General features: G+C 44.0%; 1 protein-coding gene across 4 annotated transcripts in view; it reads right to left on the bottom strand.

The window, feature by feature from the left end:
- Positions 1-13,500: 13,500 nt before the first annotated feature.
- NUF2 (NUF2 component of NDC80 kinetochore complex) overlaps positions 13,501-16,487 on the bottom strand; it is a 29,557-nt gene continuing 26,570 nt past the window's right edge. For 3 of the 4 annotated variants that reach the window (XM_015061628.3, XM_053209176.1, XM_053209177.1), the window contains one exon: positions 13,501-13,850. In XM_015061628.3, coding sequence (XP_014917114.3) covers positions 13,716-13,850 — 135 coding nt within the window. In that variant the 3' untranslated portion in view covers positions 13,501-13,715. The remainder of the gene's footprint in view (positions 13,851-16,487) is intronic. The other variant, XR_008293049.1, reaches the window with a different exon arrangement.

Genomic DNA, 16,487 nt, shown 5'->3' with positions numbered 1-16,487 from the left:
TTTTTTATTTTAAATAAGGACAGCAAACCAAAACCCCAAACAATCATTATATTGCCTCCAATTCCTCCCGACAGCTGTCTGTTCAACTTCTGACCTGTTTGTAAAAATCTGCACACCATCTACCAAAGGGATACACACATGATTGCAAACTTCTGTTCTAAGGACATTAAATAAATTATTTCTTTAAGATCATATGGCAGATCTATAATTAATTAAACCCACCATGATATTACGGGCAAAATAATTTAGCTTTTCTAAAAAGGTAAATGTAATTTGCCGATCCGGTATTTGGAAGAATGCTTTGCCCAAAATCAATTCCTTTAGTTTCTAGAGAATAGAAACTAGAGGTAATCTCATTTTAATTATATCTCTTTATTGCTAACAAAGGAATGATTTATGCAATTAAATTAACTGGCTAGGAAATTATTCTCAGCTGGGCTGTCCTAATTCTTTGCTTTCTGAATTGCAGGCTCTTACACTTTCCTATGTAGATTAATTTTCCTGATATGCAAACAATGCCTCCGTGTTCGTCTTTTCCTTTTTTTTTTTTTTTAATTCAGAAGTCCCCTTTTCTTCTTGCCAACGACATGAGTAATATTTGTGGAGCTGCTGGGCTTTGACTAGTATTTTTTTTAATGTTAAAAAGATGAAAAAGATCTTTTCTTTCCAATCTCATTATTACAGAACAGAGCAAGGTTTGAGGGTTTTCTTATCTGTGGTACTGGAACAGCAGCAAAGACACGGAAAAAATTGCAGAAATGTCAAAGGCTGCAAAATTTGAAAGTGGCTTCAGCAGCCCCAGAAGTGGTAAATTAGCGAATGCTTCTAGGACCGTCTTTCTTCAGAGCTTCCCCCTGTCCCTCCGGCCCCCACCCCCCCATCCTAGAGCCCCTCTGTCGGCCCCAATTATTTCCTACAAAGTTCAAGCAGGTAAATAGCACGCGATAAAAACCACCTGCCGAAAGTCCACATTCATGGAGTGGCCTCCGTGAACAGCACTGATCATGGTGCAGGGGGTCGTAGGCAGGCAAGCGTGGGTTACAAAGGAATTCAGACACTTTCTCCGTCCCTAAATAGTTGATGACCCTGGAGGCAATTTTTGGTAGAAATGTTTATGAAATAAAATCTATTCCTGTATGGGTAGATTGAAGATAGAATGATGGCATTATTTGGGACCTACATTAAACCAGACTACTTTTTTTTTGTTTTTAAACATTTATTTTTGAGAGACAGAAAGAGGCAGAGCACAAGCAGGGGAGGCGCAGAAAGAGAGAGGGAGACACAGACTCCGAAGCAGGCTCCAGGCTCCGAGCTGCCAGCACAGAGCCCGACGTGGGGCTCGAACCCACGAACCGCGAGATCAAGACCTGAGCTGAAGTTGGCCACTTAACCGACTGAGCCACCCAGGCGCCCCTAAATCAGACTATTTTTAAATATTCTGTATATTTTGTTATTGGCTCTTTTAAAATAGGAAGAGGTAAGGAGTTGCAACATATATAGGCTGGTGATGTTAAGAAAATGACAGAAGAGACTAGGTGCACTTTTTCTTTTGAAGCCATATGTGACAGTGGCATGCTTTCCAGTGCATTCACCTTTATCTACTGGACCAGGGCTCACAACCTTCCTCTGTAAAGATAACGGAGTCCAAGCTTGTCCTGCCGGCCACATGACAGGCGAGTAGGTTGAAAGGCAAGATGTTGGCATAAAGAAAGCAACTTTATTGGGAAAGCCATCAAAGCAGAAGATGGCAGACGATCGTTTTATTGTCCCAAAGAACAACAAGACTGGAGCCAAAGTCAGACACTTAACCGACTGAGCCACCCAGGGGGCCCTCTCTGACCCTGGGTTTTCAAGGGGGGTACAGAGTGTTAGTTCCGTGACTTTTCTGCTTACTGTTTACCAATAGAGATCCCTTGGCTACTTTAGTTCATAAACACTGCCTCAGTTCATGAAGACCTTATTAAAATCCAAAATACATTTCCTGACAAGTCTCTCCACCATAGGTCCCCATATACTGTCTGTTTACAGAGCTAGATCGTTGTGTTGGTCCTTTTTCTTTCCTTGTTTAGCATTTCCCCTCCTGCTCCAGCTTGATAACCACTTTTAAAAAAAACAATCTTTTTTAATGTTTATTTTTGAGAGAGAGAGACAGAGTGCAAGCAGGGGAGGGACAGAGAGAGAGAGAGAGAGAGAGAGAGAGAGAATCCGAAGCAGGCTCCAAGCTCCGAGCTGTCAGCACAGAGCCTGATGTGGCGCTCGAACTCACGAACGGTGAGATCGTGACCTGAGCCGAAGTTGGACACTCAACCAACTGAGCCACCCAGGTATCCCTATGTGTTCTCTTTTAAATTAGGTGACAGTAGGGGCGCCTGGGTGGCTTGGTCGGTTAAGCGTCCGACTTCAGCCCAGGTCATGATCTCACAGTCCCTGAGTTTGAGCCCCTGTGCGTCGGGCTCTGTGCTGACCGCTCAGAGCCTGGAGCCTGTTTCGGATTCTGTGTCTCCCTCTCTCTCTGCCCCTCCCATGTTCATCCTCTGTCTCTCTCTGTCTCAAAAATAAATAAACCTTAAAAAATAAATAAATAAATAAATTAGGTGACAGTATAGGGATGCTGTTATTATATTTCACAATGTAGTAGCCTTGTAGATTTCTGAAATATAATACCTTTCTTTTGGAACAACAGAAATGTCTTCACGTTCAATCCCTATGTAAAGATTTTGATCATTTAAGTGTTACAACCAAATATTTAACAAACTAAAGAGTCTGCTTGATATTCTGAATACGCAGAGTAGATTCAACTAGCTCTTGAGAAATGAAGCACATTATAGAGTTTTCATTATATTGAAACTAATGCTCACTACTGTGATTTGTATCAATTAAAACATAGCCTATTGTTTCAGGGTTTCTGGGCTGGGACCCCATGTCAGATGTTTATAATTCCTTAGGAAAAATTCTCTTATAACCAGAAAAAAAAAAAAAATGGTCGCCTTCAGGAAAATAGAAAATGAGAAATATTTTTATCCGTAAGAGTTAGGGAAAACTTCTCAGTGGGTACTCTAAGTCTGACCTGGATTCCTAACCCCCTTCCAATTAGAACAGGGCTGCCTCACCACACATGCCAATGATCTATTTAAAAGACTTCGAGGGGACATTTCTCGTGGGGTTGATGGAGGCAGAAAAGACTTAGTGGGCCTGCTAAGGAAAGTCAGCCATTCGGGGCATGCTATATAACTGCCAAATCGCGGGGACTAGGGTAGGATAGGCGGGTCTTGAGTTTCAAAGAAAAAAAATATATGGGGCAAAAGGCTGGTGGTAATCCCAGAGAGCCACAGAAGAAACAAAGGTGGGAAAAGAACCGTATTTGTATTTCCTATAAGGGAACCCAGAAACCGTGCTCGCCAGAATCTGCAGATCTAAGTCGCTGGCATTGCCCCTGGCTTGTAGAGTTCATGCTTTGGGCTCCAAAATTCTGGAAACATGGCTAATAAATATCTGACTGCTTTTGTTAAAAGTGACCAAAAAAGTCAGATCCTATTTGGAGGATTTTTTTTTTCCAAATAACTAAGATCTCGAATATTTTTATAGTTTATTTTTTAATTAATTAATTTTTTGGTGTTTATTTATTTTTGAGAGAGAGACAGAGCCCGAGCAGGGAAGGGGCAAAGAGAGAGAGAGAGAGAGACACAGAATTCAAAGCAGTCTCTGGGCTCTGAGCCGTCAGCACAGAGCCTGACACGGGGCTCGAACTCACAAACTGAGAGATGATGACCTGAGCTGAAGTCAGTTGCTTAACCAACTGAGCCACCCAGGCGCCCCTTTTTAAAAATTTTTTAATGTTTATTTATTTTTGAGAGAGAGAGGGAGACACAGAGTCCGAGGCAGGCTCCAGGCTCCGAGCCATCAGCACAGAGCCCCACATGGGGCTCGAACTCACAAACCTCGAGATCATGCCCTGAGCCAAAGTCAGACGCTTAACTGCCTAAGCCACCCACGCGCTCATATTTTTAGATTTCAAATTGCAGATATAGAGAAGTTACACAGAGTTCTAGAATACCACCAACCTTTTTGCTGTGTCATTACATAGTTAAAAGTCACAGCCAGGGGGAGTAGCTCCAGCCAAAGTCCAAGGTTTGTATTTTTTCCCTTTCCAGGTACTGCACTTACAAAAGGGGGGCCCTGGGATGTGGTACAGGGGCTGAGGGGCTCTATGGCTGAGTGCATAGATGAGACGGGTTTTTTTCCTCGAATGCCTAGATCCCACAGAGGGACAGGTGTGAGGGGCGAGGTGTACCCCTGGGCAGATGCTCTGTAGGGTATGAGAGCATGCGCTCTGGCCTTGCCCCCCTGCCCACCTTTCTGGGCAGTTGGGGAAAGAATCTTCACTCACAGGAACCTTGGTAGTTTCCCTTCACCCTGGACATAAAAAAGTGAAGCAAAACAGTCATCCTTCTCTTTGCTGGCAGGGGCGGGACTAGCTGTGCCACAAGAGTCGGCCCGGGTGACCTAACTGGTGACACAGCCACGGAGTACTAACGCCCGGATTGGAGCAAACGGGACAACTAACAACACGTGGACGGAGAGAAAGTCTAAGAGTTGACAAACATCCAGGGATCCTTCTTGAGAGCAGGAATCACGCATTCACTTCTTTCAAGGCACTCGTATTGGACCCGGTATAACGTGGACCCTTAGTAAATGTGGTTTGAGTTATCGAGTGAAGAAGAGGGGGAGGGGGGCGCCTGGGTGGCTCAGTCGGTTGGGCATCCGACTTCGGCTCAGGTCACGATCTCGGGGTCGGTGAGTTCGAGCCCCGCGTCAGGCTCTGGGCTGATGGCTCAGAGCCTGGAGCCTGCTTCCGATTCTGTGTCTCCCTCTCTCTCTGCCCCTCACCCGTTCATGCTCTGTCTCTCGGTCTCAAAAATAAATAAAACTTTAAAAAAAAAAAATTAAAAAAAAAAAAAAAGAAGAGGGGGAGGGGGCCTAGGCTTTGTAAAAATGAAGAAAGCCCAGCCAGGGGTAGGAGCGTGGGGTGAACAGGGCTTCATGTATAAGACATGTCTAGGGAGGCCACCCATCCTGGTTTGCCCAGAACGGAGTGGTTTCCGGAATGTGGGATGTGTGGCTCTAAAACTACGACAATGGGGAGCCATTGGAAGGAGGAGAATTCATGGAAGACACCAATGAGGGGCAACCCTATTATACCTTTGAATACAGTGAAGTTTCTTCACTCAGTTGTTTACCAAATATGACTTCGCTTCCATTATGTGCGAAGTTCTAAAGATTAAAAAACACAGTCTCTGGCTTCCAAAGAACTGATATATAAAGTTGCTTTGGTGACGTTGGACAACTTCGCCCTCCCGGAAAAATGCAATTGAGTTGGGAGAACTTTTTAAGAGGGATTAACGTTCCCATGACATTTTTTTTTCTTCGAATCTGGTCGAAAGGAAGGTTTTAAGCATCTCAGTCTTCTCTGAATCCTCTCTCCTTTGCCTGCTGATAGAGCTGAAGCAGTACGTCAACACTGGTAGTGGGTGGCTGGAATCACGAGTACAGTAGGACTTGTTTTTCTGGTTAGATTCTATTTCTTTCGAACTGTAAAATCTCACCTCGCACGTGCCACAGCCATTTCTGTTGCCTCTATTTCTTGGACTTTACTAGTAATGACAGCTGTTTACGAAGAGTGCTAAGTAGTTCGCATTTATCATCTGATTTTAACCCTCACGGCAACCTTGCGAGGTAAAGACACTACAGTCCTTGATTCGCAAATGAGGAACCTTAGGCTGGGTGTCCCAGTTCACACGGCTGGTCAGCTGTAAACACGGGGTTTGAAGGTCTTTCCAAAAGACCTTTTAAAAAAAAAAATTTTTTTTTTCATTTGTTTATTTTTGAGAGACAGAGTGAGACAAAGCGTGAGCGGGGAAGGGGCAGAGAGAGAAGGAGACACAGAATCCGAAGCAGGCTCCAGGCTCTGAGCTGTCAGCAGAGCCCGACGCAGGGCTTGAACCCACAAACCCGGAGATCATGACCTGAGCTGAAGTTGGACGCTTAACCGACTGAGCCGCCCAGGTGCCCCAGGATCACCTCCTTTTTAGAAATGCAAGGTATCAGGTCCCACCCAGACCCACTAAATGACTATTTTAACAAGAGAAGAGCTCTAGCTGACTTGCACGCATAAGGAGACCTGTAAAAAAACCTCACCCCGCTGTGGGTGGATGCCCCTTAAAGTAGTGATTCTGCAACTGGGACCCCGAGCCAGCAGCACCAGCTTCACCTGGGAACTTGACTGAAGTGCACGTTCTAGAGCCCCACCCGGCCCTTCGGAATCAGAAAGGCTGGGGCAATAAGCTGGTTGAGCCCTCCAGGTGATTCTGATCGACTTGGAGGTCTGAGAACCCTCCTGATATCATTCTTACACCTTCGCTTAACCTGGAAAGAAGAGCCAGCAGCGACACCTTGTGGAGCCAAGGGAAGTCTGCACCTTTTCTACGCGTGCACCTGCTCCTCCCTGGTAAGATAAGACTGTCATGACCTTTGTTCCCTGCACTGAAAATACAAGGCTGATTTCTTTCCCTATGAACTATTTGCTTTAGGGTCTTGCGCCCGTTGTGGTCAAGCAGACCAGATTCTTTAATTCGGCAAACATTTACTCATTCGGCACCAAGCAGGTGTAAAGGATTGCAGTAGAGGTGGGGCAGAAGATAGAAAGCATATCAGATTGGTCCCCGGAGCGATCTACCAACAGTTATATCTATAGCAGCACCCGCTGCCATTTGAATATCTGCTATGTGGCAGGCACCGTGCTAATTGCTTTCCCAAACTCCCTCGGTCCTTATGTGCTAGAGATGTAGTCATTACTCCCATTTTGTGATAAAGTAATATGAGGGCTAATTCTAACGCCGATGCTCTTAATCACATAGCAACAGAACGCCATGGGGGAAGGGAAGGGGAAAAAAAAGTTTCAAACAGAAGAGGGAGGCAAACCTTAAGAGGCTTTTAAATACAGAGAACAAACTGAAGGTTGATGGGGGGTGGCGGGGGGAGAGGGGAAAACGGGTGATGGGCAGTGAGGAGGGCACTCGTGGGGATGAGCACTGGGTGTTGTATGTAAGCAATGAATCGCGGGAAATCTACTCCCGAAACCAAGAGCACACTGGATACACTGTATGTTAGCCAACCTGACAATAAGTTCTATTTAGAGAAAAAGTAAAAAATAAAAATAAATAAATAATTTTAACATAATAAAAAAAATTAAGAAGGAAACAAGAAATCGCAGAGCAAAGCTTCATAAAGCGATCCCCAAGGCTCCCTGTTATTAGAGTCGCTTAGTCACTTGTTTCAAGAGTAGATTCCCAGAGACGCACCAAATCAAGGCATGTTTCACAAACGTGACGCTCAGTCTGGGAACTACTGTGCTACACCATACTGCCTCCGTTGCGGCATTGACCTTCGAAGGGCCCTGGAGTTATCCTGAAATGGCGAGCGGCAAAGATTCCTAAGCAGTGGGGGAAGCGATGACCAAGTTTGTATTTCAGGAAGATCTATGGGGAGGCAGTGTGAATGGATTAGAGGATGGTGACGATGTGAGGGACTGATGTGACCAGTAATCTTCTCGGAAAAAAAGAATGTCCCTGAGTTATCGATGCCAGTGGCGATCCGGATTTGTTTCCTAAGTGACTCGCTCATCGTCGTATGGGTATCTCAAATTCTTGTCTCAGGAAAAGTCGGTTTTAAGAGTTGCATGGAATCTGAGCTAGAATTCCAGAACCAAGCAGTAGGAGGATAACTCAGATAAAATAATCTTAAGGGGCCCCTGGGTGGCTCAGTCAGTGGAGTGTCTGACTCTTGATTTAGGCTCAGTCCGTGATCCCAGGGGCCGTGGGATTGGGCCCCGAGTCAGGCTCTGCCCTGAACGTGGAGCCTGCCTGAGATTCGCTCTCTCTTCCTCTGTCCCTCTCCCCAGCTCACACACTCTAATAAAAAAATATAAAATAATCTTAAAAAGATAATAAAACCGGGTCAGAAATTGGAGCTTTGGGATGAATTATCCATGTAGCGAAATTTTAAATAATTTTAAGTTACTGTTTAGAATCTATTTTGACTCTAAATAGATTGTCTCTCAGTTCTTTCTGACACTGGTTTTTGTTTTTGTTTGTTTTTTTCCAGTCGTTGCTATCACTTTAAATTTGTCAGCTTTCAAATCTGAAAACCAAGTTATTCTAGCATTGGTTATGCAAGTTGCGTTATGCCCCCTGGTGGCAATATGGGTAGGCAGAACAGAGTCCTGTTTTCAATCAAAGGGACAGAGCCAACTTAATTGAAGTAGGTGGCGGGCCCTGAATTTGAAATGGAATTTCATATAAAACTTTTCTGGTCTTACTAAAAATAGGAAACATCCCGCGAAGCTAAAATCAGATGTATTAAGTTTAGCCTGCAAGGTGCATATTTCAATTTCCCTTGATTTGTCATAAAATGGATTAGCTCCTTGAAATGTCAGTTGAATTTGAAATTAAATATTTGCTCTACATACAGCTGAGTGGCTGGATTCCTACAAGAGGGCTAGAGTCTAAATACGTGCAGAATGTCCTTCAAGATCAGGCCGCAGTGAGTGTCACACACAATGCCATTTATTTCCTTCAGAGCACTAGTTTCCCCGCGAATAAACTTGAAAACGTTACGCCGCTCACCTAAGTCATATATGTTCAAGAAAGCTTTGGGAAAAAAACTTCGAATTTTGTACTGTATTCTTCAATGTTAACAGCCAAATACAGGTTATCATTTGGATTACACTGAGGGCTTCTTGAATGTGTGTGTTTGTTTTCTTACCCGTTTGGGGGGAGAGAGTAAAGCTCTCAAACTAGCGGAACATATGTTGGTGTTTGGTGCGAGAAAAGACCAAAGATATGGGGGCGTCTGGGTGGCTCAGTCAGTCAAGTGTCCAACTTCGGCTCAGGTCATGATCTCGTGGTTCATGGGTTCGGGCCCCGTGTCAGGCTCTGTGCTGACAGTTCAGAGCCTGGAACCTGCTTTGGATTCTGTGTCTCCCTCTCTCTCTGCCTCTCCCCTGTTCCTGCCTTCTCTCTCTCTCTCTCTCTCTCTAAATTAACAAAAAAATAAAAAATAAATCAAATAAAGGATGAGAGAAATAAGTTTCTTGCTGGATTTAGATAAACCTGGCCTCGATGGATACATTATTTGGTCACGGGAGGAAAAAATGGCAGTGCCTTAACTAAACATAAGTGACTACCAGGTGCTTAGCATGATGCTGCCCTAGAAAGTACTAGAGAGAACTGGGGGAGACACGGCCTCAAGAAACATTAAGTCTAGCAAGTGAAGATGTGTAAAAACTCACAATGATATAAATTAATGAAAATAATAACAGATATAAAGGAAAACCTGATATAAAGTTTAAAAGGGTGTATCAGCTGTAGTTTGGAATGAGACTTGAAAAAGGAGTACTTTCCAGATGAACATACAAAGGAAAAACATAAGCTAAGGGAGAAAACACGTGCAAACAGAAAGTTCGCGGAAGTGAGATGCGCCAAAAGGACACTCAACCAGTTAAAGTTGTGATGAGAAATGGCGAGAGACAAGGCCAGAGTCTGGATTAAGAAGGGTCTTAATAGAACTCATCACATTTACTTTATCCTGTAAGTGAGGGGTCCCATGACTTTCTCATTCATGAAGCCCTTCGTCTTTCAGAGATTCTTTCAGTGTGCCCCTTGGCCAAACAAAACAAACCAAACCAAAACAAACCAAAACAAAACAAAAACAGGTCCATTAAGAAGTAGTTAGATTAGAACAACTTAAGGGGCATTTATGTCCTAACAATGTGTGCTTAGGAAAAATAACACAAAAACGGAAAGACTATTTTTATTGTGCTCTTAAATAACCAGTTACTAAGTGGATATGCATGCCTGTTGGGCATTGTACACATTCTCGAAACTTGCTCTGGAAACTTGCAGTCAGATTACACCTCACTACCCTCATTTCTTACTCCATAATGATTTCCATGTGATACTTAATATCACAGCAAATGCCAGAAACCCACTTCATAAAGATGTATCATGGAAAGGAATGCAGGGTGATCTAACTTTGAAACTTTGGACTACCTTGGGCTAGTAGTTTCCATGGTGTCCAATAGGGAGCAACTATCGCTGTTTTCCTTTGCAAATCTCAACTATCCTGTGGTCCCCCGTGGGGTCACCACGGCACCCTGGCACAGCTGGAAAATCCAAAAAGACTTTGCACAAATCGCTGACATAATCTAACTTGCATGTTTAAAATGCCCTGATGCCTTTGTGAGGGTGGTGAGACCAGGATCCTGGTAAGATCATGGCAAACATCGGGTAGGAAATGAGGATGCGAATTGCACCACGGGTGAAGACGTGACAAGAGGCAGAGAGGGGTCCATCGAGCCACAGCTCTTGCAACTAAATGATATGAAGGAGTGAGGCGAGTGTCACAAGAGGGAAAGCAGAGGAGTTACTTTTCCAACACGGGCAGAGTGTAGTTAGTGATACTGTTTAGCAGAACGTGTGTTGAGTATTTCGATAATCGTGCTTGAATCTAATTGGTTGCCCTTGCAATCCTGCATTTTATTTCATGCATGGAAAACATCATTTTGAGAGGGCCCATTAGGCTCCACCAGAATGCCACAAGGTTAAAACCATCTACTGACTATCGGATATACAAGTGCGAAATTCAGGAGAAACGGGAAAAATGTAATTAAACGTACATAGTGCATGTAAAAGTTGCATAGATGTTTTTAGCTTGTGGTGGAAGCTATGGGTGTAGATACAAGTTTTCAAGGAAAAGTAAGGGGTTGAAGATCAAGGGCAGAAGCCTAGAACACAAACACTTCAGAGGTTCAGAGGTTCAGAACGTTGAAAGTGGTCCCCGGGGGAAAAACATTTAAAGGGACAGGGAGTGAAGAGAACCAAGAAAGTGGTACTACGGAGACAAAGAGAAAAAAGTATCGGGCAGGTGGAATGTAAGAAAGATAGAGACTTGAACAAGTATCCAGGGAACTTTGATATTAGTAATGTTTTGGTGATCTTAGAAAGTCCAATAAATTAGCATGGATAGAAGGAACAATGTCATGAAGGGCAGAGAATGAAGCAGATTCACATGGATAGGATTACGGTTTCCTAGAAATCCGGTTCTTTTTGAAGATTAATTAACCAGTTACGATAACTGTTACTAGTTTCAGGTGGACCATATCATGCTTTAGCAATTCTATCCATGACTCAGTGTTCATCATGGTAAGTGTGCCCTTGATCCCCCTCCCCTCACCCTCTCCCCGTTGGTGACAAGCAGTTTGCTCTCTGTAGTCCAGGGTCTGTTTTTTATTTTTCCCTTTTTTTTGTTTCTGAAATTCCGCCTGAGTGAAATCATATAATGTGTCTAATTTCACTTAGCATTATACTCTCTAGGTCCATCCATGTTGTTGCAAATGGCAAGATCTCATTCTTTTTTATGGCTGAGTAATATTCTGAAACACATATACACACACACACACACCTTATGTCCATTCATCTATCGATGGACACTTGGGTTGCTTCCCTATCTTGGCCTTTCTAAATGATGCTGCCATAGACATAGGGGTCCATGTGGCTCCCTGAATTAGTGTTTCCAATACCCAGTAGTGGAATTACTGCGACATATTCTATTTTATTTTTAATTTTGTGAGGAACCTCCATACCGTTTTCCACAGTGGCTGCACCAATTTACATTCCCGCCAACAGTGCATGAGTGTTCCTTTTTCTCAATACCCTTGCCAACGCTTCTTCCCTCTCTTTTTTATTTTAGCCATTCTGACAAGTGTAAGGTGGTATCTTGGTTGGGGGTAGGGGTGGGGGACAACAGCTTAAAGGTGGAGATAGGTCCAGGGGGTTAAACTTTTAAATATAAAAAGAAAGAGAGGGGCGCCTGGGTAGCTCAGTGGGTTGAGTGTCCGACTTCGGCTCAGGTCATGATCTCACAGCTCATGGGTTCTAGTGCCACATCGGGCTCTGTGCTGACAGCTCAGAGCCTGGAGCCTGCTTCGGACTCTGTGTCTCCCTCTCTCTCTGCTCTTCCCCCACTTGTGCTCTCTCTCAATAATAAATAAACATTAAAAAAAAAAATTGTTTAGGGGTGCCTGGGTGGCCCAGTCAGTTAAGCGTCCGACTTCAGCTCAGGCCATGATCTCACAGTTCCTGAGTTCAAACCCCATGTCAGGCTCTGGGCTGACAACTCAGAGCCTGGAACCTGCTTCGGATTCTGTGTCTCCCTCTCTGCACCTCCCCTGCTCCCACGCTGTCTCTCTCTCTCTCAAAAATAAATAAATGTTAAAAAAAAAAATTTTTTTTAATAAAATAAAATAAAAAGAGACATGGTCATGTTTACACCTGTTACCTAGCCTCATAAACAGACCTTTTAAAGGCTTAAAATTCTAACTATTTAAAAAGAAGCAAGAAAGGAACAGTGCAATAGTTCAGCCTTAGCCCAACTATCCCCCACTGGACACCTAGATTTTTCCAGGGCCTCCATTCCAGGGCTTTTCCTCTCACTGAAAGGCTGGTCTCTACCTGCACTAATATTTTATTATCTCTGACAGAGACAGAAATACCCAGACTTCCCATGACTCCAGATGCTAACATGGAATACATATTGATATCTACCATGGCACGCTTCTAGGCGCTTGGCGCATTTTACCTCATTTTCCTCATAAAGATGTCGTGACGCCGTGAACATGAATAAAAGGAAACCTCACCACAGTGGGGTCTGGAGGCTAGAAGGAGGAGCCCTACCTCTCAACATCGATCACTGGAAGAACGCCAGCTGCAGATCCCAACAAAAGAATCGTCCACAGTAAGGAATCGTCATCCAACAGGGAGCGATGAGCTCTGCATCTCCTACCAGGAAGAGACCACGCTGGCAACTCAGCGGACGAGAAACCATCATCGCCTTCAACTCTCACTTTTCTCCAACGGACCTGGGATCAAACGACCCCTCCCGACATCCATCTTTTCCGGAGACAGTGTTCCTCTCGTTTGCCGTTCCCTCCTGTGGTCCCGCCGTTGCCCGCACGTCCTGAACTGCAATTCTCTGCTATTACTGAATAATCCCATTTTTGCTGGTGGAAAAACTGACAGTTTATTTTTAAGTGAAGCATCAGTGAAGAACTGGACCGCCACACTCAAACCTTCTCTCACAAGTAATCACGCTAGAAAGTGGTACAGCACACACGTTCGGCACTCCAGTACCAAACAGAGCCCAGTTCAAATCTTGGCTCACCCGTTCCGTCTCTCGGGACCCACGGAGCAGTAACAGAAATATGTACGCGCGTTGCCCAAATGAGCAGCGAACAAGACCCGGACCACGCTGCTCAGGGATACCACACCTCCTGATGTCCACAAACAAAGCAAAGGCAGCAGAAGGCAACAGGAAGATTTTGCATTCCAGTGCACCCATTTTTGTCTTATTCCAACTACTGACAACCAGGGGCAGAGGAGACACATGAACAGCTGCACAGGTTATTTTAATTGTAAGTTAATGAAAGTCTACATTACACGTATTCTCTTACAAAATAACAACCTATAAGAGCCCGTGAAAACGGCTGAGCCAACATTACGTGCTGCTTCCGATACTTCCAAGAACTTCAACCGAACTGTCCTCTTTCCCAGTGTAAAAGGCAGGCAGCTAGCTGCTTGCGGAAAGACAAGTGCCTGCATTAATCAAGCCGACGTTCTGAACATGTTCTTCTTCAGTTCAGCCGTTTTCTCCTCGATTTTAGCACCACAGTCCTCTGCTGCCTTTTCAATGCCTTCATGGTACTTCTCCAAAGCAGCTTTCAAACTCAGAAAGATTTCCTAGGCGGAAAATGAGCTGGAGTGAGGATTATCCCATGCATCAAGCTAACCTGAGAATGAGTGGCAAGAACTCTCACCATCTCGTTAATATGCATTAGTCATATCTTAAAGCCCCAACGATCGTACGTGCACACACACGCACGCATGTACCGACTCGTTTTAAAAATTCCTTCTGCAAGCCGGGCAGACACATCGAAAAAGTCCGCTACTCAGAAGAAAGCAGAGATGTGCACAACAATGCCTTGGATTCCACGATGTCAAGAACGTATTTCTAATTGTCAAGGAAGAGTTCCTACTTTGGAGCTTTTCATCTGTACCAGGCAAGTACCTGGGTTACTAACTGTATATACCACTACACCCTGTGCATCTGGCCCCGATCACCACTAAAAAGCTGTGTACGCAGGTCTAAGAAGTAATCGGGAGGACTGGAAAATACATGGTAGAGCCGCTTTAATAAAGCCATCAGGTAATTCTAATAAGCAATAATGAGTTCTCATAGAAACATATGGGGATGGGCTAAGAATTTAGAAAACCACGAGACAACAATTTTTATAGATGGAATAAAATAAAAGAAGCCAGTTGGCCTCCATGCATTCTCTTCTCTCTCGTACTTTACATAGTATGATTTTGACCTTCATATTATTCCTTCTTCTTGAACAAAACAATTCTCAAACCTCGGTACAAGAAAAAGTGGCATTCTGAAAGTTTACAGTTTCATCACTGAAATAAAATAGCAGACAGCAGTCCTTTTCCGATGGGAAGAAAAAGCAGTAAATGGGTGTGACGGGGATAATGTTCTTAATTTTAATCGTCCCTCCCATTAACTTTTTCTTAAACCTATACTTTGTCTACTACTGACCTTAGGGGTTTTTTGTTTGTTTTAAAACGTTTATTTGTTTTAAGAGAAACAGAGAGAGTGCACGTGCGAGCGATGGAGGAGCAGAGACAGAGGGAGAGAGAGAATCCCAAGCAGGCTCTGCACTAAGCAAGGACCGTGGACCGTGGAGCTCGACACGGGGCTCAATCCCAGGACCCTGAGATCACCACCTGAGCCGCTATGGAGAGTCACATGCTTAGCCAACTGAGCCACCCAGGTGCCCCACTACTTACCTAAGCTTAAATTTTAGTGTAGATACTACCTGTTTTTGAACAAACTATATAGGTTATAATTTAATATATTGCAGTTCACAGTGTTTCCAAAAAGAACAAAACTATTTCCAGACTCTGACATCTATGCAAGTGTGAGCACTCCTGCTCAAGATTCCGTGAATATAAACAGATGCTTAAGGCTAAACACTTCCCCAAATCCAAACACAGATAGTTATTAAATCCTAATACAAAAATAGAAGAGTCTTATTTAGATTTCTAAGATCTGATTGGGCATCAAATTACTACAACTATGGGATGTGAATCATTAAGAAAATAAATCAAACATTTTTGAAAGCTTTATTTCTTAAGTCTTAAAGGAAAAACAAGGTGAATTAGTTGCTAGCTTGTGTAAACACCATTCTAAAAAACTCAGCACATTCAGCAGCCATAGATCAATTTACCTTCCCAGTTCCATAGGAATGTACATTTATTCTTACTAAAAAGGAAGCTGAATAAATTTGGTAGTAAGGCAGTACTCGTGAGAAACTATTAAAACTAAGTGTTTAAATAAAGACACACAATCTAACTATCTGAACCCACCGCTTCAACACCCCCAAACCCCTTCCTTCTGAGAACAGACAGACTCTCACGGAGGAACCAAAGCCCACAGATGGAGCCACCATAAATGAGTGATGCATCAAAGCCCCTTCCAGGGCACAGCAACAGAAGCAAGCCGACCCTCATGGCCCTCACAGGACGTTAATGACAAGAAATCACAGCCCAAACAAATGCAGTTTTAGTTTCCAATTAAATTCTGTATCCAGGGGCACCTGGGTGGCTCAGTTGGGCAAGTATCCAACTTCGGCTCAGGTCACGATCTCGCAGTTTGCGAGCTGGGGCCCCGCGTCAGGCTCTGTGCTGTCAGTGCAGGGCCCACTTTGGATCCCCCGTCTCCATCTCTCTGCCTCTCCTCTGCTCGTGCACGCACGCACGCACGCTTGCTCTCTCTCTCTCTCAAAAATACACAGACATTTAAAATAAAAGTCCTAGAAGGCAGGGATCATGCCTTCCTTAGTCACAACTTATTCCAAGACAGGTGTAGCACCTGGCACCCAGCAGGTGCACAGGCCATTTGGAGAACAAGTGCCTGGATGAATAAAGTACAGAAAAAACAGGGAGCTCCTGTTTTCACCAGGGAAGTGTAACAACAGTGATATTCAGCAGGATGAATCTGGCAGCACTTAGGGCAGATCTGACGTAGAGAATCATAAGTCAAGGAAGAAACTTAGCAAGTTTTTGGTACAATCCACGAGCATCACAGAATTTCGGGACAGAAAAGGGTGGTTATGAACAGTGCTACTGACTTTTAAAAAATCCTAACATTAACTTGGTGACTGGACACCAGGATTATCTAAACAAAGTCCAAAGTTTCAACTCTTTGTGATAGCAAGTGATGATGCCATCATATGAAGACATTGGGAAGAAATGGAGTAAAAGGGAAAGAGAGAAAGGGCAGAGGGGAAAGAAAAAGTGAGGAGGAGGAAGGCT

Source organism: Acinonyx jubatus, chromosome E4 (genome assembly GCF_027475565.1).
Source record: "Acinonyx jubatus isolate Ajub_Pintada_27869175 chromosome E4, VMU_Ajub_asm_v1.0, whole genome shotgun sequence".
Taxonomy (NCBI): Eukaryota; Metazoa; Chordata; class Mammalia; order Carnivora; family Felidae; genus Acinonyx; species Acinonyx jubatus.
Note: the sequence above shows the minus strand (reverse complement) of the source record. Positions and strands in the feature narration are given on the sequence as shown.